General features: G+C 51.6%; 10 protein-coding genes across 10 annotated transcripts; 3 read left to right on the top strand and 7 right to left on the bottom strand.

Moving 5' to 3' along the window:
- Positions 1–485: 485 nt before the first annotated feature.
- Positions 486–1,358, bottom strand: CC1G_06416 (hypothetical protein). The gene is made up of 5 exons (XM_001836279.2): positions 1,124–1,358; positions 999–1,072; positions 868–944; positions 700–812; positions 486–645 (listed from the first exon to the last, which is right to left on the bottom strand). Exons 1-5 carry the CDS (start codon positions 1,267–1,269, stop codon positions 519–521), a joined length of 537 nt encoding a protein of 178 aa, XP_001836331.2. The 5' UTR covers positions 1,270–1,358; the 3' UTR covers positions 486–518.
- A 526-nt stretch (positions 1,359–1,884) lies between these two features.
- Positions 1,885–3,024, top strand: CC1G_06415 (hypothetical protein; the record flags this gene model as incomplete). The annotated part of the gene is made up of 7 exons (XM_001836278.2): positions 1,885–2,060; positions 2,113–2,189; positions 2,239–2,322; positions 2,371–2,439; positions 2,489–2,571; positions 2,627–2,736; positions 2,790–3,024. 7 exons carry the CDS (start codon positions 1,885–1,887, stop codon positions 3,022–3,024), a joined length of 834 nt encoding a protein of 277 aa, XP_001836330.2.
- A 202-nt stretch (positions 3,025–3,226) lies between these two features.
- Positions 3,227–4,608, bottom strand: CC1G_06414 (metal homeostatis protein bsd2; the record flags this gene model as incomplete). Its single annotated transcript, XM_001836277.2, has 3 exons — positions 3,227–3,471; positions 3,542–3,986; positions 4,048–4,608. 3 exons carry the CDS (start codon positions 4,606–4,608, stop codon positions 3,227–3,229), a joined length of 1,251 nt encoding a protein of 416 aa, XP_001836329.2.
- Positions 4,609–5,309: 701 nt separating this feature from the next.
- CC1G_06413 (hypothetical protein) lies at positions 5,310–6,339 on the bottom strand (the record flags this gene model as incomplete). Its single annotated transcript, XM_001836276.1, has 2 exons — positions 5,310–6,021; positions 6,083–6,339. The coding sequence occupies 2 exons, from the start codon at positions 6,337–6,339 to the stop codon at positions 5,310–5,312; spliced, it is 969 nt and encodes a 322-aa protein (XP_001836328.1).
- Positions 6,340–7,695: 1,356 nt separating this feature from the next.
- On the bottom strand, positions 7,696–9,369 carry CC1G_06412 (hypothetical protein; the record flags this gene model as incomplete). The annotated part of the gene is made up of 2 exons (XM_001836275.2): positions 9,274–9,369; positions 7,696–9,203 (listed from the first exon to the last, which is right to left on the bottom strand). Exon 2 carries the CDS (start codon positions 9,118–9,120, stop codon positions 7,696–7,698), a length of 1,425 nt encoding a protein of 474 aa, XP_001836327.1. The 5' UTR covers positions 9,121–9,203; positions 9,274–9,369.
- Positions 9,370–10,098: 729 nt separating this feature from the next.
- On the top strand, positions 10,099–11,188 carry CC1G_06411 (hypothetical protein; the record flags this gene model as incomplete). The annotated part of the gene is made up of 4 exons (XM_001836274.2): positions 10,099–10,225; positions 10,285–10,425; positions 10,476–10,667; positions 10,722–11,188. The coding sequence occupies 4 exons, from the start codon at positions 10,099–10,101 to the stop codon at positions 11,186–11,188; spliced, it is 927 nt and encodes a 308-aa protein (XP_001836326.2).
- A 106-nt stretch (positions 11,189–11,294) lies between these two features.
- Positions 11,295–12,341, bottom strand: CC1G_06410 (hypothetical protein). The gene is made up of 3 exons (XM_001836273.2): positions 12,269–12,341; positions 11,908–12,213; positions 11,295–11,852 (listed from the first exon to the last, which is right to left on the bottom strand). Exons 1-3 carry the CDS (start codon positions 12,311–12,313, stop codon positions 11,391–11,393), a joined length of 813 nt encoding a protein of 270 aa, XP_001836325.1. The 5' UTR covers positions 12,314–12,341; the 3' UTR covers positions 11,295–11,390.
- Positions 12,342–12,556: 215 nt separating this feature from the next.
- On the bottom strand, positions 12,557–13,160 carry CC1G_14416 (hypothetical protein; the record flags this gene model as incomplete). The annotated part of the gene is made up of 3 exons (XM_002911373.1): positions 12,557–12,628; positions 12,705–12,812; positions 12,939–13,160. 3 exons carry the CDS (start codon positions 13,158–13,160, stop codon positions 12,557–12,559), a joined length of 402 nt encoding a protein of 133 aa, XP_002911419.1.
- A 1,612-nt stretch (positions 13,161–14,772) lies between these two features.
- On the top strand, positions 14,773–18,678 carry CC1G_06409 (hypothetical protein; the record flags this gene model as incomplete). Its single annotated transcript, XM_001836272.2, has 12 exons — positions 14,773–15,446; positions 15,500–15,634; positions 15,687–16,396; positions 16,448–16,556; positions 16,607–16,704; positions 16,759–16,969; positions 17,017–17,341; positions 17,398–17,628; positions 17,687–17,750; positions 17,801–17,871; positions 17,929–18,511; positions 18,563–18,678. The coding sequence occupies 12 exons, from the start codon at positions 14,773–14,775 to the stop codon at positions 18,676–18,678; spliced, it is 3,327 nt and encodes a 1,108-aa protein (XP_001836324.2).
- A 434-nt stretch (positions 18,679–19,112) lies between these two features.
- On the bottom strand, positions 19,113–21,516 carry CC1G_06408 (acyl-CoA dehydrogenase; the record flags this gene model as incomplete). The annotated part of the gene is made up of 16 exons (XM_001836271.1): positions 19,113–19,223; positions 19,285–19,405; positions 19,457–19,488; positions 19,545–19,591; positions 19,648–19,739; positions 19,794–19,809; positions 19,862–19,923; positions 19,980–20,214; positions 20,266–20,469; positions 20,520–20,571; positions 20,623–20,781; positions 20,833–20,898; positions 20,956–21,158; positions 21,224–21,314; positions 21,378–21,398; positions 21,469–21,516. 16 exons carry the CDS (start codon positions 21,514–21,516, stop codon positions 19,113–19,115), a joined length of 1,560 nt encoding a protein of 519 aa, XP_001836323.1.
- Positions 21,517–21,556: the final 40 nt, after the last annotated feature.

Genomic DNA, 21,556 nt, shown 5'->3' with positions numbered 1-21,556 from the left:
GACGGTGGCATCCATCCACTCTCCTAACCATACGGACGGGAGTTTCACCTGACAAACACTCAGCGCTGTAATTCCATACCGTTTCGGCTTGATGCTTCCCATCCAGTCTTGGTAATGCTATTATCTCCAGCAACTGGCCTAATAGGGTACACTTGAGAGCGGTGCTAAGACGTGATTCCAGTCACTGCCCCACAATGCGGAAAGACGTGGAAAGGCCAAGCAATCCTGATTCCAGGCGTCTCTGGTCCTTGCCGGGAGCTACTGCCCACCACTTAGCCTTCTGAGAAACCCTGGTGTCCCGGCGACCCTACGCGACAATCACTGCCTCGAACCCTGCCCACGTTGGTTGATCTTCGTGATAACTCTGGTCACAGAGTATGTCAGAATCTCCGACGATGGGAATAAATATGAATCGCCAAACGGGAACCTGGTTGCCAGAAATTCGGGAATACAATTTACTTCACAGGACTTGGTTTAGCATTAGCTCATCGGGAAGAGGTGCTTCTCATTCAACGATACTATACACGCGTTTTGCGGGGTGGAAACTCGACCGGCTCTGTTGTCCGTGCGGCCTCTCCGTAGGTCAAAACACCGACATAGGGCATGACATTGTACATGAGTGTATAGTTGGCAGCCGCGATGTTTCTGGATGGCAAAGTCAGATTCAGGTATACCCCAGTAACCCCTAAAAAGACATACTTGAAAGTGGTCGAAAGTTCGCGGAAGTTGTATTTGTTCTTTCCAACGACGTTAACCTTCGCCTGGTCTTTGCTTCGAACGATACGGTCCCAAATCACAACTTCATTTTTGACCTATGCATCGAAACCGCGTCAACGAGAAAGAGAGCGAACAAGCGCGCGCACTTACACCTTTGCGAGTATTATATTCGGCCTGGAGGTACAGGAATATTTGCTTTGTATTCCAGTTGAACAGCGGAGTCAAGTCTTGAATGGGTGCATTAGCAAACGTTACAATTCTGCAACAAGGATAGCTCAAACCAGCAGTGATATTAAAGTCCACAAATGCAAGGTCTTGACGTTTCGTTGCATACCGTCTTGTCTGCCCGGGGTATCTGGAATTCATTCAACTACAGGTTTTGCTCAAACAAAGATTCAACACTCACACTTGTATCGAAGCAATGTTAACATTGCCTCCTGTCGGCTGAGCAGTGAACAGCAAACTCGAGACCGCGATAGCAGCCAGCAGCGCCATCATACACGACGACAACAGCGCCGAAGTATTATTGATCCTTGCCCATATACTGTGCATCCTGATTCCCAGAGAGATGTATTATCGCCTAGCCTCCAGGTAGTCCGCTTGAGAAGATGAGTTGCCTAGAGCCAGCGAGTGACGGAGATCTCAGTGTGAGAGCGAGGGTGATGAACACGTCGTCGGTGAACACGACAACGAATTGGGCGGCTGTGGTGTTTGCTGATGCTTGGCATCCCTTCCCTTTCCAGTCACCGCGTTTGGCTTGGCGCGCCCCTTGCTCCTGCCCCTCATGTCGAAACCAGCGCCACCAGCGCCTACACACCTTTTGCGATCTCATTCAACACCAATCACAACTATTTGGATATCAGACGATAATGAACGACTCTACTCGGGCGATGCTTCTGGCAAAGTGACAGTCACCTCGACACGAACCCTGCGCGCGATCACAACTTGGAATCCTCATTCCGACAGCGTTCTCGGAGTAGAAGAGTTTAATTCTCATGTTATCACGTAGGCTTGCTTGGCTCATGCCTCAGAGGGTCTGAAATGAATGAATATGGCCCGTGCTCTCTCGCTTCTAGGCATGGAAGAGACAATAAGCTGCATGTATGGAACCGAGTGGAAGACCTTCCTTCAGACCGTCGAGTAGGGGGATCCGCCACTTTGACCAACATGCTCGCACCATCTTTGGCTTATTCGATGGACGTGAATGCGCTGAACTATTGCCGCTTTGCTCTGCTACCACTTCCCCGTGACGTAGCGTCAGAATCCGCGCCAGATGCTCTGATCGCCTTACCAAACCTGATCGACTCTTCAACGGTGATTTGGCTTTACTTTGTGACCTCGTCGTACCCACTCATTTTTGAAGGCTGACATATGGTCCCTTCCTGAATGCAATAGATACCATGCTGCTATTGGCCAGGAAGGCAACAAGCCTGTCTTTTCCGCCAAGCCGACGACAGGGCGAGGCAGAGCAGGTAAGTTCATATACCTGAATCAATGACCATCAGGCTTCATTGGCGACAGGAATCATAATGTCCATTCACCTGTACCTGGCCGCGTCATCGGAAATCAGCTCCAGCCCGCCTACAAGTGACCTACGCTTGCTATGTGCGTACGAAAATGGCAGCGTCACGCTGAGACGTTACACCCGGACAGGCCAAACGACATCGATCGAAGGCCAGGGTTGGGAGACAATCTGGACTACAAAGTCGCACGTCGAAACTAGTGCGTCCGCGTCGTTTCATTGAATGACTGTATACCAATCGCAACCCAGTCATGTCCATGGCTGTATCGAAGAACAACGCTTTCGCACTAACAACCTCGGCAGACCATCTTGTGAATCGTTATGAATTATCGGTACGCCCTGACTTGAAAAAAGGCAGACGGGGTTCCTTTCTGATCTCTGTCGTAGGAAAATGGAAACCCGGAATGTTCAGTCCATCGAATCAAGAACGCGGGTAACTCTTGCATAGCAGTACGAGACGACGGGAAAGTGTGTGCCGTTGGTGGATGGGACGGAAAGTACGCCCCTTCCCTCTATCAGATGGCTAGATCTCATCTCGAGGGCAATGCAGCATCCGCTTGTTTTCCACCAAGTCCTTCAAGCCACTAGGCACATTGAAATACCATCGGACAGGCTGTCAGGCGCTGGTATTTGCGCGCAGTATCCCGCTCTTCGATGGCGTCAATGACGAAGGCGACGAAGACTTCGACGAAACGGACAAAGCAAATCGCGCTCGATGGTTGGTGGCTGGAGGCAAAGACAATCGCCTTTCAGTTTGGACATTGATGGACTTCAGCAATCCATGAAAACGAGATTGCATTAAGTCACTCATGTACAAAAGCGATCCAAATAGATAGCAGCAATAATCAAGAAGTATCCATCCAAAAGTAGAAAATAAATGATAATACACACACGAATCAATTCCCTTCATCCAAAACACGCGCAGTTTTCTATCATATGCATGAGGAAGCATGGCCAGCAACCAGCCAAACCGGATAAGGGTACAAATCAAAGCAACCCTGCACGTTGCAAATCTCGCTGTAACCTCGCTTCTGCTTCGAGCGCTTGCTGCGACGGAGGATTACGATCATCATGGAGGTCGAAACCGAATACACGGGATATGTTCACCCGAATTGCTTGGTCTCGTTCAAGGTCACTTGCAGTTGAAGGCTCGGGGACTGGTGCTCGAATAGAACTTTCCCAGCGCTTCACCCGCCAGAAGCCGACGCATGATGAAAGAAGTAAGAACCATCCTGAAATCATGACAATCACGACCATTCCGTCAGATGGTGATATCAAGGGGCAGCGGAGCTGATTGCTTACCCAGAGTCATGAACAAGAAGGACAGCCAATCCCGGGACATGGCAGACATGGCCATGTCCGCCTGGGCATCAGGGTCTTGTTGCGGCGTAGTCATATTATGCCAGTGAGACGCCGCCCAGCCGTTCTTGTATGTTGGAATGTCGTGACTGGTCCCCGCCTCTTCTTCAGTCACCATTCGTGAATAGAAGCCGTACTGGATGAGTGTCAACCCGAGTCCAGCGCGAGATCCAAACTTGGCCGCATGTGTAGTGTGGAGCAGGTAGGTGAGGAAGAAACCGACAAATTGGAAGAAGAATGAGAAAATAAGGTTGATCGCAAAGACTAAGAACGACCCAGTCGGGAGGTCGTCGATGATCATATCTGCGTTGGGGTCGTTTGAGGCCGGTGCATGGACCGTTGTTTCCCAGTAGGGTGGAACCGCGTCTGCTTGAGCTTCGGCGTACGACTGGAAACCAAAAGATACAAACGGTTAGTTCGTATTTCATAGATATATATTTAGTGCATACAGGTGGGGTCTCCTTTTGCGACTCCTCAGGTACGACAAAAATACTGCCGTCCTCTGCTCGCTCTGTCCTGGCAGCCTGTGGTTTCGCCATGACATTGGCAAAGACGCCATCGTTCTCTGTCCCACCGCCAATCCTCCTCTGGGATGATTCCGAAGACGCAACTCTCTGGTATCTTGAGGGGAAAACGGCCCCGACCGCTCGGCTCCACAACGAGGGCTGTCGCGGCTGGGGTATCACAGGCGATTCAGGCAACAATCCATTCGAATTTCCATAGTTGTTGGGGAGCGCTCGGTCGGTCGGTCGAGGAGGCGATCCTGGCGGAGGAAAATCATAATCCTGCCTTTCGAAGTCGTAGGCAGGCGGCAGGGATGGATGTCGTGCATGTGCGGGGTGCCCTTGCGGTTGCGGGGGGAGATTAGCGTTGGCAACGGCGGCGCCGTGGTGCTGGACGCTGTGGTCATGGTCGTCTTCGTCGTTTAGTTCAAAGGCATCCTCGAGCTCCCGCTCTGGATCATGGACATTCGAGCTGGGATTGGGGAGCGGCGCGTATCTGGCAGGCATGGCCAGAGTGGAGAGTGAAGAACCATTGATTGCGACCCCATTTGTGTTTCGCACAGCCACCATCCCCGACTCGGATGCTCGCGTGTTCTCCCTTGGGCACGACGGTACTTACGTCTGTTCGACACGAACACTCTCGCGCTTGACAGAGTTTGTGTTCGCGAGTTAGACAGCGCATGTCAGGCAACGGTCTGTCCGCTCAGTTCTCAACCCGCGTTAGTATCGATATGGGAGGCAACCAAATCCTCACCCGTTGGTACTGAAGCGAACTCTGCCGACTTGGCTGTAAAAACGTACGCCTTCCAACCATTCTGAAAGAAGATTTGTTATGCTTACAGTAGCTCTGTAAGGGATGGGTATATACATCAGTTGGACAATCGTGTTCAACAACATGGCTACTGTGTAGACTACATTAGGAGTATACATTGTGTACACCGCTGGTGCGTGCCCTTATCGACCAATGATTTCAAGCCAGCTCGCAATCTATCGGCCAGGGACAGCGTAAGTGCCAAAAATGAATAATAGGGTAAGTAGAATCAAATGGTGCAAAAAGAGAATGATCCGATGCGTAGCAATAGACTGGTCTAGGTGTTGGGAAGAAGGGCGAATGGGGCCGATCTATAGTACACTTGCAGAATCGAAAGCGAAGCAGGTGGGAGTGTTGTTGTTCTGTTCTGGGAAGTGTAAGTGTATGCTCGAAGTAATTAGAAGTTTGACCATGAAATGAGGTCGTTCCGCGAAGGATTGCCGGGGGCATCCATTTGAACAGTGATGCCCAAACTTGTGCTCCTGACGGGTCGCTCCGCTCTCAAGCCTTTGACGGGCTTCAAGAAACACCAGGCAGGGACAACGCCCAGCTCGACGTCGTTCCCAGCTACACCAGTAGAATCCGGGAATAGTGATTTCTTGTGCTGGATGCTCGAAGCATTCTCCCGTCCAACCACACACCAGCCGTCGTCAAACGATTGAATCACCGTAAGTTGTTCTCCGGTCTTCGTCAACAAAAGTTCGTCTGGGAGGACTGGTGTGAATAGCTGTCTGACTTTGCGCGTGGCTCCAGTGGTGGGTTCCGCTCCAAAGGACGACGAAGACGAGGACGTCACGGAGTATCGGTTTCCAATCGCCATGCTGGAGCGGTTGCTGAAGAAGGAATGTCGAATCCACGAGGAGCGGTTGTTCTCCTGGGGTGAAAGATTCAGAGGACCGATATTACCGCTATTGGGACCTGGCGGGGTGACTGGGCTCCTGTTGAGTGCGAAGGAGAAAGGTTTGGGGAAGTTGTCCGATTGTCTGTGGAAGTTGATAATATCGTCCCTCGAACCAGCTCCGACGCGAGGCGTCAAAGCACGATCTGGGATAACGATTGTGGGTCGCCGTTGTGAACGGGAGAAACCAGATGAAGGCGGGGCCTGGGCGCTGAATATAATACACATTCGGTTAGATTGTATTAAACAAATGTGGAATGTTGAACACGCACCTTGGAGGGGAGGGCATCTTTTCCTGCATAGTCGAGGGAGCCTCTCTCATAAGACCTCGGACAGAGAGGAAGGTCGCCGCACTAGTTTCCTCCCTCTTTTTCTTATTGCGTTGGCGATTCCAACGGATAAGCAGCCAGGTCCCAACGCAGAACAGCAGGAGGGCGACGACCACGATACCCGCGATGTAGACACCGTTGAGGCCAGAATCGCCCTCAGCTCGCCGTTCCAGTGTCGATTTGTTAATGATAGAAGGCATGAGTTTGATATGGTCTGTTCGTCGTCGCAAAAAAGTGGCCGTCTCGAAGTCGGAAGGGTGGTTCGAATTCAAAGTCGGATGTGAACGAATGTGATCAGTCAGTAAAGAACGTGAATTTTGGCCTTTGCGACAGACAAAGGCCGGGATGGGATGAAGTAACCGATAAGCTCTGAGCTCAAGGTAGAGAGAACAAGAGCTGGGAGAAGAAAAAGAAATAAATAAACAAGGATTCTAGATATATCGTTTCTGTTGGTGCTGCCCTTGACGACAAGTGGAAATGAAATTGATCGCATCATTTCTCGGGTGCTAAATTTAGCCATATCATCCGATGACGATGTCGTTCGACCCTCAGGTAACCAGGTTGACATCCTGAATTCCAATGCAGAGGAGGCGCCTATCTGAACAAGGTCATACAAATGTTTTTGTTCAGCGTAAATACGAGAGAGCTTGCAATTGAAGACAGCATGGAGGACAGCAGATGTAAGTGTTGGTGCTCGGGCGCTAAGTTTGGCGGCGCGGAAGCTCGTCGTATATGCCAGACACAGATCCCGCGGGTCTCGATGTACCTGAATAGGTGGGACGGTATCAGCGCTTGATGGTGGTCCCCTACAGGCTCATCTTGACCGCTGTAGATCCAATCAGTTAGGGGGTCATATAGGGTGATATTCATAGCATCCCCTAGCACCTACTCATTTCACAGATGTGTTTTACAGTATTAAATGAACACCGTGCGACAATGATTCAACAGAGTGGAGCTTCAATGAAGATACTTTCCTAGCTGACCGAATAGAACAGCATCCAAAGCTTCGAAGCAAGGCATTTCCACATGCACGGAAAGGACGGAAGGAGCGCCACCTAGTCCCCACATGGGATAGCACAAGTCCGCCGACGTGTGTAGGTCTACGTTTCCATCATCCTTCTGAGCGCTCACTCGCCCACTCTGAGCCTACAACCGAGATTGTATCGCCATACTCTAGCCATGAGGATCGTTGTATATTAGGAGATAATGGTTACAACTGCGCTACATAACGGATTAAGGGTGCGCGCACAGCAGGCAGAAGAAAAGTATCTAGCGCAGGTAAATTGGAAAGAAAGGTGCGGATTAGCAATGTAATCGTGACACAATATACTTAGTGTGAACGAAAAACCAATCCATGGCAAACCGAAGAAGATGTGTTCAGGTAGTACAAGAAGGGGATAGATGTTTACAGCGGCGTTTCATCGTTGGAAGACATCAATCCAAAGCAAGATTTCAATCATAAGCTTAGAAGATAAAATAGTTATGGAATCGAGCGGGAGAGGGAGAGGCTAGTACACGGGTGGTGCAGGGAGAAAAGCAAGACAAGATGAGAAAAACTAGCGGGTAGTCGTGTGGCCGGAAGAGCTGGGTGGCAAGGTGGGTGTTGGTTCGTCGGGTTCAGCATCGGTATACATCGAGTCGCCGGAATTAGAGATGATAGAGGGTTGCATCGACAGAGCCTTCAACCTTCGCTGAATTTCAGCCTCGTCCAAGTCCATTCCCGTGGCTGCCATGAGTTGCCTGATAGCGCGCTCGTTGGATGCAGCGGACGAAGCGGACCCAGTCGCTTGATGATGAATGAACGATGGCGGCGGCAAAGGATCTGTGAAGGGGTCAATGGAAACGACGCGCTCTTTAGCCTTGCCAGTGGTGGTTGGGGGCGCGAGACTGTCGGGGAAACCTTCAGTGTTGCTGTTCGACTGGGTGACCGTGGCGTTGGACTTGGTACTCGATTGAGACTGCGACCTTGCTCGACTTGGTTGAATGTACTCATTTCCTCCCCTAAAGAAGGGGTTGTTGGAACTGGTATGAACTTTCACTTCGGGAACGGCGGGCGCGGTTTCGAAGGCTTCGACAACTTCGGCTGATTGGAAATGATGCGAGTGGGTCTTCGTGGCGGGTGGAGTAGGAATTGCCATGGAGAGCGTTGGTGACATGGCCCCACCTTCCAGTGCAGTTGTTGTGGTAAGGAAAGAAGGTTTGCTAGAATCGGAAGCCCAGGACATTGGCGCGCCAGCGTTGACCTCACCAAGTGTGTACTGAGGATCTCGACCAAGAAGGTCGCGAGGCTCTGGTACCTTGGTGGGAGTCGTCTGGCTGTATGGATGGCTCGTCATCTCGAACGTGGGTTCGTCCGAACGGTGAGAACTCTCGCTCGGAGACTTGGCGAACATATCCATGGTCTCCAGAGGAGCAAGAAACCCGTTTTGTTGAGGAGATTTCTGCTCAACGGCGGTTGGCGCTGGCCCATCCTTGCCCTCCCATCTGTCTTCGTCTTTGTCATCAAGGCGGTTCCAATTGTTGGAATGTGCGCGGCTATCGTGATGTTCTTTGTAAGGTGAGCGGGGGAAAGATCGGCTTGTCTTCTGCTTGAGGGAGCGGTTGTAGCGCTTGTAGAAGAACAGGCCAATGACCACAAGGAGTGCGGCGCCAAGGAAAGCGCCGACACAACTGCCAACTACAGTACCAATGGGAATGGGTTTAATGGTTGCACCTGTTTGCTCGACCTCTTCATTGGCCGCTGGTTCGATGGGGGTGGGGGTAGGGGTGGGTGCCGGAGTGGGAGGAGCGACTGGTGTCGAGGAGCCATCGAAGACCAAGTCGATAGCTTCGGTGAAGGCGCCGGTGGGGGCGGAACCATCGACAGCGAGGCCGGATGCGCCTGTCGGAGCCGAATCGTCAACCACGATCGCTGAGTTCTCAATGCCAGCAGCTGTGGACGCCTGGATGCCCTGGCGCCGGCGAAGGTCAACGACGACCATGGTGGGGGGTGAAGACCAAAAAGAGTGACGGGGTGAAAAAGAATGTAATAGTGCAGTGCCGCTGATTTAAAGGCGCTGCTTTGCTAAACGTGCAAACAGTTTCATCAGAAATAGCCCCCGGAGAATGCACATTTGTAGATAGTGTATGCTCACATGAAAAACTAAGCCGAGGACGTCGCCGTTGGCATCCACACTGAGGAGAACGGATGACGGGAGCTGGGACTGCGTTCTGCGACGCCCAAACGGTTGTGGTGGGGAAGAGGAGTCACTGAACGATGACGGTTACGGCCACATCGGCGTTACTACGCCCTAGGCGCCTTTCCCACGCTTCATCACTGATTATATGCGAGCGTCGGCGTGCATGCCCTTCAAGCCCAGGCATATGCTCGGGCGCCCTTTGGACCCGCACGTCCATCATCCATGATTTTCTACATACAAGGTCACTACTATGGACCTAGCAAGACAGCATCCAAGAATACCAGGCCACCATGTTCTTTCCAGAATGTTGCGGAGTTAATGAACAACATTCCCAGAGCGAGACACAAATCTCTTCTCCACTGTACTTCCATCTTCAATGCATTCAGGCCACCTTATGATTCAAAGGCATATACTCCTCACGGGGGCCACAGGTGCAGACCCATCCTAAACTCGACATGAACCCGCTTAACAAACCAGCCGCGACGTAGGGTACATTGGCGGGAGTGTATTAACCAGACTCATCTCCCACCCTTTGTCTGATACTTTTAGGATAACCGCTCTGGTGAGGTTGAATATCGACTAGGTAGGCGCCGTGCTAACCCAGGACCAGGTGAGGGCTCCAGAAAAGGCTACACAGTTCAGAAAGATGGGCATCCAAGCCGTGGTGGGGTCCCACTCTGACCACGACCTCTTAACCAAGCTGGCCTCTGAGTCTGACATTGTGGTGGCCTGCGCAAGTATTGCTTTGACCCGCTTCCCCGGTAGAGGCGATTGTTAACCATGGCGTTCTCCGGGATACAGGCTGATGCAGACGACCTTGAAGCCGCCAAAGCTATCCTTCGAGGCCTCAAAGCGCGGCACGGCAAGACGGGCGGAGTTCCCTCTCTTATCCATACGTCAGGGACAGGTGTGTCACTTCTGGGAGGTTCTCCGCGATGGTCAGGCTGACAACGGTCTTGACGCTAGGTGTACTCATCGATGACGCAAGGGGCATGTATGCGTCTGACACGATCTATAGCGACCTGGATATCGCCACCCTTGCATCTATCCCCCGCACGCAACCTCACAGGGAAGTGGACCTGGCAGTCATAGATGCGGACAATGAAGGTTGGGTTATCCACCGTTTATCGCTTTCCCGGCGCTTAATTGGCAATCAGGTTATGTCAAGACGTATATCATCCTTCCCAGCACTATATACGGCAGGGCAACGGGTCCATTGGTAGACGCTGGGCTACAGAATCCACGCTCTCAACAAATACCGCAGTTAGTCGATGCTGCACTGGCTCGAGGGCGCGCAGGGGTCCTTGGGAAGGGCGCTAACATCTGGTCAAATGTCCACATCGCTGATCGTAAGCGCTCGTCCTTTCCGTCTGATCCGTCTATTGATGCCATCCCTTGCGCAGTTGCCTCTTTGTACATCCTCCTTGTTGACTACATGCTACCGGACGATGGACTGCCTGAAGTTCATCGAGAAACGGAGGGCCCAAGCCCCCCACGCAATACCCGTTCCCGCTCAGGTACTCCAACCCGTGCGCTTTCCCGCCCACGCACCCCAGTTGTCGCCGACACATCATACTTCAAGCATGGGTCCGAAGGGTATTATTTTGCCGAAGGGGGCGAGCACAACTGGCTCTCCGTGTCTGATGCCATCGGCAGAGCCATGGTCGATCTTGGCAAGGCAACTGAGCCCACGCCCACCGCATTCACGGATGATGAAAAACATCGATTCTTCAATAACAACGCAAAGTTCTTGGATTCGAATTCGAGGTGTAGAGCGGATAGAGCACGACGTCTGGGGTGGAAGCCGAAGAAAACGACAAAGGATCTACTTGCCAGTGTGAAGCAAGAAGTAAAGGGAGGACATATATAGCGCAAACTGACTGACGGGACTGGATGTACGGGGTTGTATGAGTACTTCCGAACCATTTGTCTTATTGGTTGAGAAACGACGACTCACACTCAGGTCGGATTCAGAAGTACAAATGAGGGGAAGTATTACTTTGCGGGTACAACACGTGGAAATCTGAAGCAATATATGTTACACAAGTCCCTGAATATTCGAGTTACAACGATCATGTATGCTTCTCCGCTCTCTGTCGGACGTTATCAGCAGCACTTGCGACCTTGCTTGCCCCCTCTCTCTTCAACCTATCAGCCTCAGACTCAAACTTATCCCTGCCCTCCTTCAGCTCATTCTCTCCTTCAGCAACCTTCTCTTTTCCGTACCCCAGCCAACTGAACCAACCTTCCTTCACCTCCTCTCCTTTCCTATCGGCTTCGCGTCGGAACTCAGAGCCCTTTCTATCAGCATCGTCTCGGAGCTCTTGGGCTTTGCGCTCGGTAGAGCTACGAACGTCGCGATAGAGGTTCTCGGTAGAGCTTCGCGCGCTGTCGAGAGAGCCGCGCGTAGAGCGCTTGGCGGATTCGATGTGCTCCTCCGCTCTGTCGAAGAGACCACGGCGGTTTTGGTCTGCTTGGAAGGTCTTGTCATCTACTCGAGCCTTGACAGCATCGTAGGTTCCCTTGGCCTTGTCCTATGGATCGCAGTCAAATTCAGCCTCCTTGAGGTTCAGTAAAGGCGAAACTCACCTCTGCTTGCTCCAACCTGGCACGACCTTTGTCGACTGTGTCTTGAGCACGGTCTTTCGCGGCATCGTATGCCTCACGGGAGGTCACTCGTACTCTTTCTTCGTCTCTCTTTGCCTTGTCCTGGATCGACTGGATTCTGTCGGCTTCTTCAGGACTCTTAAAGTAGAAATAGGCGCCTGCGGCTGCGGCCAAGCCCAACCCGGTGTAAAGGAGTGTGTTGTCTGATTCATTTGCTTTTTTGGGATTAGGAGCGGGTTGGCCGGAAGGTGGAGGGGGGTAGGCCGTGGCATACGTCCTTCGTGCAGTCTGAGAGATCTAAATTAGTATTCTGTATAGTGACAGGAGCAGGGATTTGCCTGACATGGGCGAGGGTTTGGGAAGCTCTGACTGCTTGAATGCGGAACATGGTGTGGGTGATATATAAGAGTTGCTGGGGGATGGGAAATGTAATTGCAATCAAACCGTCTCCAATCCTCCTTTATACCTCTCGCAACCTGCAACATTATGACGACAATGTACGAGGAGGGACAGGTCTTCGCGTATGTGACGTCATATATTGGACTTGACGTCGTTCAATACCCAATCTTATCATCAACTCCACTGCATAAGACGACGGTGATGCGTTGATGCGCCATCAGGCATCAACCTGTTAATAGGCGCTCTGCGGCCCTCGCACAACGTCGGGGGTGCAGCGGATAAACTGGTCGCGGATTTCAGCACGCTAGTCATGGGATTGTAGAATTTTTAAACGTTGGAACTGTCCACGGAGCGCTCTGCTTCCAGTGTACGAAACGTACATATGTATGAACCCTGTCACAAACCGGATGCGCGGTAGGAGCTGCCGAAGTCTGACTTCGTTTCTCATCGCTCGAATATGCAGCCGATGGTGAAGAGGCGGCGTTGTTCTGAGAAGAAGTAGGATAGATTCAGGATTCCTGAGGATCTATGGTTCCGTTGATGCACGACTGGGTACGGGATTTCTTTGCTCATTCTGCTTCAGCATGGTCGCAGAAATATTCTCCTCTATGTACGTAGCCATCACAAGGGTTTGGAACTTCCCCATCCATCGCTTCTGTAGAATATCCGACGATGTTTCTTCCTGGGTTGCACCTCGCGCTCGAACAACCGTTCTCACGACGTGGTTCAGGGTTTACACTTGTCTCTCTAATGGCGATCTTGACATTCGGGCCGAGTGTAAAAATAACACCGAGAATAGTTCGTGTTTCTGCAGTCCACTGACAGAGATAATTCATTCCGAGGCATGCGTCCCATCGTTCAAATGGTATGAACTCCGATCAGGAGCTCGGATTAGGCGCCCAAACTCATTCATGTCGGTATTTCATGGTCGTTGATGGAGCGGAGAAACAGGTCGGCGCAGTTGCAAGCCCTTCACTGTATATACGGCATACTTTTTTGCAAAAGAGCGTGTGCTGGAGCCTGCAGCATTTCATTGACTGACCACAGGGCCAAACTACCCGCGACCCGAAGTCTGTGACAACTGGATCTCAAAAGTGGAGAAGCCTGCAATGCCGAAGGGTACAGGTCCGAGCTGAGGTGGTTCAAAAATATATCCGACTTGACAGAGTAGCGTTTTTCGCTAGGAAGCTTGCTCTACCCTATACCGGACCGCGGAATCGGGATGAAAGCGTATTCAGAATACTGGACAATCAGATAGTCATGCAAGTCGGGACGAGATTGGGGAAACTCCTTGAAACATCAGTGTTCATACTATGGACGAAGCGCATTGCCCCCAAGCGCCTGTAAGGAACGTATTTTAAGACTGGCTTGTCGGGATGTCGAGTAGCCGGTACTATGGTTGTTCGAAGATACGTCTTTGTGGTGATTTTCATCCGAGCGATGGTGTAGTCTCCGGATCCGATGGACAAAGGGCCCCGAGTCTTACCGTCTACCCTAAAGAAAAGTGAAAAAGGAAGCCTAACTGGGGGAAACTGCCAGAGGTTCTCCGAACTCGAACCTTGTGACTCCGTTTCCCAACCGTGGCAGATGACATGCGGCAGAGCACCCAGGACTTGATGGTAACATCCGCCCCAAACGATATACATCCTCTTGAGTTTCTGTCGACGAAGGGTACCCTGGACCGGGGTTTTGTAGCCAGGACGAAGCCGCGGAACGCGAGAGACCTTCATGAGCGCTGGTGGTGCGACCCGATGCAGCAGATGCGTGATGTGACGAGAGACGGATTGTCGCAGCCCTCCCGTGCCAAATACAGGTGTGAGATGTGACTTCACGATTGGCGGTATGGAAGTCAAGTCCTACTACAAAGTCCGCCTATAGTTTCAGATGCACGTTAGGACCGCGCTGCAGGTCGTCGAGTTTAACAGCTATCGATGTCATATCCCAACGACGATGGTTTAATCCCACAACCTTCCCGTTTCTAAATGAAGAGAACAAGAGAAAGTGACGTCTGTGCACAGGAAAGGGACGAGGATGGAGTGGCGATGCACACGTGTAGGAGGAGCGAGCACCCTGGAGCAGGAAATTTTGGCCTCGACCGGCAAGAAGAAGACGGAGCTGTGTGACTATCTGAATCGCTAGAAAATTATATGATACTACATAAACAGCACGATCCCCACGTGAGGACCCATCACCCTGTCCCTCCGTTCCTGGGTCCTGGGACTCATCTTCCCTTAATTGTGATCGAGGAACCCTTGCCTCAACCGCTACTTATATATTAACCCACACACCCACACCATCTCCCGACCCTGTCAACCGACCCCGTCCATTCCTTCCACTGACCGCCGTCGTCGTCGTCGTCGTCGTCGTCGTCGCCGACAGCCTCTGCCCCTAAGCAACCCGCTCATCACGGTCCTCGCATCACATCTTAGTCCTGTCGGTCAGCGCGCCATGCCCAATCCATACAACTCGAACCAACAGTGGGACCAGCAGTCTCAGATGTACTACCCTCAGCAAGACTTTGGCTATGGTCAATATCCTGAGCCAAGGCAGCAGCAGCAACAACAGCAACAGCAACAGCAGCAAGTCCCCAGCCATCAGCAGCAACAAAGGGTACATACGTATCCTGGGGCCTTCCAATACTCCCAGGCGCCCCCAACAACCAGTCTGCCACAGACGTCCTCATTGCAAGGCGCTTTGCAGAGCAACCAGCCACTATCTCATTCACGATCATCCTCTTATGGCACCCAGCAGCAATCACAGCCTCCCAATCCATATGGACATGGCTCTCAACCCACTTACGGCGCTTCCAACGGACAGGGCTTCAGCCAGACGGCCTATCGCAACAATCCCCAAATGTTCTCGTTTGGTTCAACAAACATGAGCGGCACCACACCAATGGTCTCGATGGATTCTCCCGTCCGTAGCGGGGGGATGCTCACCACATCTCCTGACGGTCTACAGCCCTCGTTCGGCCTAGATAGGTCCTTCTTCTCCCAATCCCCAGCCCAGTCAGGTCCCTCCTCGGGGAAACGCCAACGTTTAGATCCCCATGAGGAACCTACCTACGATGAACCAGAGCCTGAGCCAGGCTTATCAGAAGTCAAGGACCAGAAGGCCAAACCGTGCGTCGCGCTCTTTGGCTAATCATTCTCCCTTACTCAATACCTTCCCATAGGATTCGGGCATGTGCGAGATGCAAAAACCTCAAGGTTAAGTGCGAAGTCAAGACCGAGGGCGATCCTTGCAAGAGGTGTCTCAATGGAGGCCACGATTGCGTTATCCCCGGCCGTAAGGTCCGCCGCGTACCACCGTAGGTCCTGTTATTATCTTCCCCTCGGTGCCAACCTTAACCTTTGCTTTAGAAAACGGGAGCATCTCATCAGCAAGATTCAAGCGCAGGCTCAAGAAATTGAGCGTCTGATGCAGCAGCTTGAAGCTGTCACGTCGGTAAAGAAGGAAGAAGGCGTTCATCCCCCCCAGTCATCCTCGAGTCTGTCTTCTCCCCCCCTCTCTCCCTCATCCCCAACAACAAAACCCTTCCTTGGTGATTCTCAACCCCGGACCGAGGAACAATCGAATTCAGCGACAAACAAGGCAATCGAGGAGTGGATTGCTAAAACGAGGGAGAACATGCAGGAGCTGTCATTCATTTGCGTGGCGGGAGGGGGTGTACCTGAAAGCTACATTGTGGAAGAAGATCCCGAAGACCCGTATTCCAGTGATGACGATGAATTCGTTGAAGCTTCGGACAGGTTCGAGGGTGAGGAAGATGAACATATCGCTGTCTCCATAGAGCACGCGGAGGGTGAAGAACCTTCTGAGAGTGGCGTCCACCGAAGGATTCGACACAGATCTTCGGCTTCCAGTGTGGGAACCACAAGGAGTGCGGCTGGTAGTCGGAAGAAGAATACTGGCGACGCGAAACCAGCAAACATTCCTGTCGAAGCCTCACCCTTCGGTCTCTTCGGGAACTTGAGCCTCAAATCCCGTCCCCTAAGCAGGGGACCGAGCGAGCACGACGAGGACGATGACAGGAGTTCGGGCATCGCCAATGAAAACTTCTTCAGACCTGGTACGGAATCATATTCCATCGTCGCCTGTTATGTTAACGATTCATCGTTAGCTTCCACTCCAGTCCCTGTCAATCAGCCCAAGAGTCTTTCTCATCAAGTGCCGGCCATTCTAGCCAAGGGACTCATCACTCCCGCCGAAGCAGAGAAATTGTTCCATTTGTGAGTGGATCCTCGTTTCTCCCCCTGGACTTGACCTCATGGCGCTTTAGATATTATGCTGAAATGAACCTCTCCGTGTCCTTGCTGGATCCCATTCTCTATGATGCCAAGCGAACCTTCTGGCGTAGCCCCTTCTTGTTCACAGTTAGTAAGTGACATGTCTCCCTTCGTGATTATTTGGGCACTAAACTCATACTGTTAGTATGTGCCATTGCCTCCAGATTCTACTCGGAGCGACCTGAGCTTTACCAACAGGCCATGCATTATGCTCAGGCCGCTGCGGGAAATGCACTCACCAGCGGGACCAAAAACGTCGAGATGTGTGCGGCCTACATCCTGATGAGCTTGTACCCCATTCCGGTCAAACGCTGGGAGCAGCAGAGGAGTTGGTTGTACCTCGGGTTGGCGATCAGGTAAGTCTTACGTCTAACAATAACGTGTTAACTCATGTCCTCTTTAGAACTGCGACGGATCTTAACCTTCACCTTCCTATGACCGCCAAACCGAAGAACGAAAACCACGCACGGGAGATGCTCAATCGAACGCGCATATGGTTGAACTGCTTCAACCTGGATCGTTCCACGGGATCACAATATGGCAAGCCCCCTATCATCAACAACGCTGACTACACCGCGAACCACTCAGAGAACTGGTGGCAATCTTCTCCTCACAACATGGTCCACTTCGACATCCATATTTGCGCCTACAACGCGGAGTTGAGGCTCATGTCGAAGTTTATGGCGAAGATCTATAGCGATCCTGATCACCCTACTGGGCTTAACAAGGTTTGTCATCCATCCCATTTCCATTTCAAATACAGTCTATTAATTCAGATTCATAGGAGGTGGACTTCGAAGGCATCGCCACTGAAACTGACGATGCATTGCAAAAGCTTCAGGAGCGCTGGTTTTCTATTCTCAGAACGACGGACATGTCCAACTCCGAAAACTGTTTCCGCACTGGCCTCCTCCGACTGGCCTACAGCTATGCACGCCTTATCGCCTTGTCCTATGGGTTCCAACACGCATTCGGAAAGACTGATGGCCAGGATGAGAATCCTTTCTTGATGAGGGCAAGTAATTTATCTAACTATAGTGAGATCCTTATCTCTGACAATCTCTGTATTTCAGTGTCTGAATGCCGCATCTGACGTGGTCCACGCAGTTGTTGACGATATCTGCCGTCCCGAGCAACGTTCGTACTCGAGCCTCCGCGGCGTCATCAGCTTTTGACTGATTTTGTAGGTCACTATTGGCGACATGGTCCTGATGCTCAAAGTGTTTTTGTTACATTCGCTTCCGCTTTTCTCGTCAAGGTACGAACATGGTACACTCTTTTCTGCGGACCTAATCTAATTATAACATCCCACCAGTTGTTGCAACCCAAGTTCCAATCTTACCTCACTCGAGACCAGCGAGTGCAGATTCGGAACCTTGTGCAACAAGTCATTGACTTGATGTCTTCACCTGAAATCGCCATCGATGACCGACATGGACCCAAGCTCTACGCCCGGTTCCTGAAGAATCTCCTGGCGAAGCCTTTGGCAAGGATCGACCCCTCTCCTCCAAGAAGCGGTTCCGCTGAAGCGACGCCACCACCGCCTCCACGGGTTCGCCGACCCGCGAAAACCGCTTCAGGGGGCGAACAAATGGACACGCAACCATCAGCCTCGTCTGACCCTTACGGCGCGACATTTAACCATTCCTCTCCGGCCACTACTGGGTCACTTTCTCCACCACCGGCAGAGTCTCTGACCGACTTCAACAACTTCAGACCCATGGGCGGTATTGACCCGTATGCGCCTGACGCACCAATCATGAACGCCTACGACAATTCCCAAGGGGATATGCTCATGACAGATTACTTCCAACCCGAGTTGCCCTTTGACGAGGAGATTATTCGAAGCTTCCAGGATCTTGCTGATCCGTCAGGGTGGCAAGATATCTCGATGCCAAGTACGGCCATTTCGTATGCGGCCCCTTGACTTGACTGACCTTCGCCAACAGCAGGCTTTAATTTCATGACCCAATTCGAACGCAACCTTGGTATCGATTTGCGATCAGTCACCAACGGTTATGATACCACCAGTCCTCCGAACTACCTCACTGGAGTGTCCCAGTAGAGTGACGGTTGCAGGAGACGATGGACCTTCCTTTTTCGATATTCTTCACGTTTCCATTTGGGCTTTGTCTCGGCTATATTTTGTTTCACTTCTCTTTTCGTTTTGCCTCTGTTCTTTCAAAAAGTTACACTTCTATGTAACCCACCCCTCGATGGACTGCTACTGCCGCCTTTTACTCTATCGTGTCACTTCCAGAAGTGTATTTTTTACCCGTTCCGTGGATGGTTCCATGGACTCGTTTGCTCTCTGTATCTTGCTCTGTCTCTGCGTCGTCTTCAGTTTCCCGGTCTTCCTCTCTAGCTTTTCTGTTTGTTACATTATGATCTTTTGTTGTTTTGTATAACCGTGCTACTAACTAAGTGATACCGCTAGATTAAATAACGAACGCGAATGGATAAAGTAACGAAGTGGGCTCCGAGAACCACATAGGCAGATTATAGACGTGCATCCTTGGGCATTCCGCGTAATGCTTGACGTACACCAAGGTCGGCGAGGACGTCTTCTGCTCCACCAAGAAGAGCATCGAATGGTACTGTTCGGTGGTACTGTATAGCAAAGTGTGAGTGAGCGAACAGGCCCTGGAGCTAAGCGTGCAGGCGAACTTACGTGTTCGATGAACTTGCCCATACCGGTCTTAGTAATGCCCCGACCACCGAAGACTTGAACGGCGTCGCGAGCGGTTTCTTGACCCGCACGAGTCGAGTAGCTCTTGAGGAGTGCAATAGGACTGGGAGAGCGGTAAACATCAAAGTATGTCAGTCTCGAAAGGTGTACTTACCCAGCCAATTTGCTGGCTTGTTGTTTATAGCTCTGAAGGAATAGGGTCAGCAATGAGTTTCGCAGCCAGTGGATCGTATGAGACCAACCATGTTGTTCATCTGGTAAGTAATGTTTTCGAGCCACGATTGAGCACCTGCGAAGCGACTAGTCAGCATCCAAGGATGCAGGTGGAGCGAAGGAAATGCTCACTTTCAGCGCGGGAGATCATGGCGGCCAACTTCGAACGGATGACGGCCTGAGAGTGAAGAGGCTTGCCGAAGACCTTGCGCTGGTTTGTCCATCTAAAGGCGGGGTATCAGAGATCATTCGGCGGTAACCTGGTGATCAATGCTTACTGGAGGCATTCCTCGACTGAGATCGACGTCAGTACCGAGTCTCGAGGAACATAGAGATCGAGACATACCAATGGTTCGCTGGCTACGAGCTGATGCACAGCACATCACCCATCGTTCGTGGTTGAAATTGCTGCAAGGAAGAGTAAGCCATGAAAATGAAGACAATTGCCAACGATGACGGCGTACCTGAGGATTACGAAGATTCCTCCACCTTCCTCACCAAGGGTGTTGCCAACGGGGACTTTGACGTTGTCAAAGGTGATGAAGGCAGTTCCGGCAGTAGACGAATAACTGGTCTTGATCTGCTTCGTCTCCACACCCTCCCCTCGTTCGACAAGGATGACAGTGAAACCATCGTCAGTCCTGCATCCCACGGTGAAGTAGTCAGCGAAAGTGCCGTTGGTGATCCACTTTTTAGTTCCTATCGCAGAATAAGTGAGTTGGGGATGGATGTGTTGAAACAGAAGCATACCGTTGATGATCCAGTGCTGGCCGTCCTCGGTCTTGCGAGCAGTGGTTTGCAGACCCATAACATCACTTCCAGCCTGGGCCTCAGAGATGGCCAAACAGATGAACTTCTTGCCATCCAGGATGTCGGGAACGATACGGGCTTTGAGCTCTTCGCTACCAAAGTTGAGGACTGGAGGAAGGCCGATAACCTTTCCACCGAGTAGGCCTGTGGGTTGTGAATAAAGGACGCGACCCCGTACAGACGATCGTGCTTACCATCACCGTAACCACGCATGCTGGCTCGCGCAAATTCTTGAGTGATGATAAGCTAGAGACGGGGTCAGCAGGCTGAAGAGAGCGAAGTATGACCGGACAGTACCTCGTGGAAGTAGTCAAACTCTTCAGGCTTGACCAATCCGTTCATGAGAACACGTCCCTTGAGGTGTTTTCCGGGGCCCATTCGCATGGCGTGAAGGTTCAGCTGTGCCATCTTGTCAATGACGTCCTGAGACGGTCGTTTGCCGTCGTCTTCCCTTGCCTAAGGGACCGATGAGTTCACGAGGTGCAGAGTGAAGATAAAGATACTCACAAGGGCGTCGGGATGCACAACTTCATCGAAGAAACGGCGGACAGCTTTTTGGAACTGCCTGTGATTCTGGATGGGACAAGGCATAAACTAAATAGGACGAGAACAGTGGACCGAGTGACTCACCTCCGAGTAGTAAGGGCTGTGGTAGCCAGCAGACAGCCATGTAGGCTCAGCATATGGAACCTTGCTGAGTTCACCAGGGATTCGACCGTGGATCTTGCTCTTCTCGCCTTCAATTGTTCCAATCACGAGTCGTTGGTATTGGGGCTTCTCCAAAACTTCATGCCTGTGAAGGCTGTAGAATGCTTCCGTCGCATCCTGGCCAGCTATAATACCAACGACGACGGTCTGTCAGCGAAAACGATGCTATCGTGGGCCAGCGAGCACGTACCAATTTCTGAATCGAGGAGGACAGAAATGCCTCCGGGATGGAGGCCCTTGAATCGAGTGATGTCGTAGACTTTGGAGTCGATGATGATCCACTGTCGGTGACAACGGTGAGCTCAAAGTTGACAAAGGCCGGTTAGGAGTCGTCGGGTACGAACGAGGTCATCATCCTTGTTGTGCTAAATACGCCAAGAAACCGGTAATTCAGCATTTAATGGCGCAGAAGAGCAGCGGTGAAAAGTGTCATACCTTGCCAACTTCTTCTCTCGTGAAGGTTCGAAGCTGCTTGGAGGCCATCTGTGCGAAGTCTAAGGTTGGTTGCTAGTGGAAATGGGCG

This window comes from Coprinopsis cinerea (assembly GCF_000182895.1).
Source record: "Coprinopsis cinerea okayama7#130 chromosome 4 map unlocalized cont3.4, whole genome shotgun sequence".
Classification (NCBI taxonomy): domain Eukaryota; kingdom Fungi; phylum Basidiomycota; class Agaricomycetes; order Agaricales; family Psathyrellaceae; genus Coprinopsis; species Coprinopsis cinerea.
The sequence above is the reverse complement of the archived record's forward strand: the minus strand, read 5'-3'. Positions and strand labels throughout refer to the sequence as shown.

Excerpts from the sequence above, each read along its gene's own strand:
- CC1G_06416 (XM_001836279.2), bottom strand. The coding sequence starts at position 1,269 with ATGCACAGTATATGGGCAAGGATCAATAATACTTCGGCGCTGTTGTCG. Across the intron at positions 1,073-1,123 it reads AACATTGCTTCGATACAAGT|ATACCCCGGGCAGACAAGAC; the intron begins GTGAGTGTTGAA and ends AATGAATTCCAG. Across the intron at positions 646-699 it reads GAACTTTCGACCACTTTCAA|AAACATCGCGGCTGCCAACT; the intron begins GTATGTCTTTTT and ends TTTGCCATCCAG.
- CC1G_06410 (XM_001836273.2), bottom strand. The coding sequence starts at position 12,313 with ATGTTCCGCATTCAAGCAGTCAGAGCTTCCCAAACCCTCGCCCAT. Across the intron at positions 12,214-12,268 it reads CTTCCCAAACCCTCGCCCAT|ACTGCACGAAGGACGTATGC; the intron begins GTCAGGCAAATC and ends TAGATCTCTCAG. Across the intron at positions 11,853-11,907 it reads CCAGGTTGGAGCAAGCAGAG|GACAAGGCCAAGGGAACCTA; the intron begins GTGAGTTTCGCC and ends TGCGATCCATAG.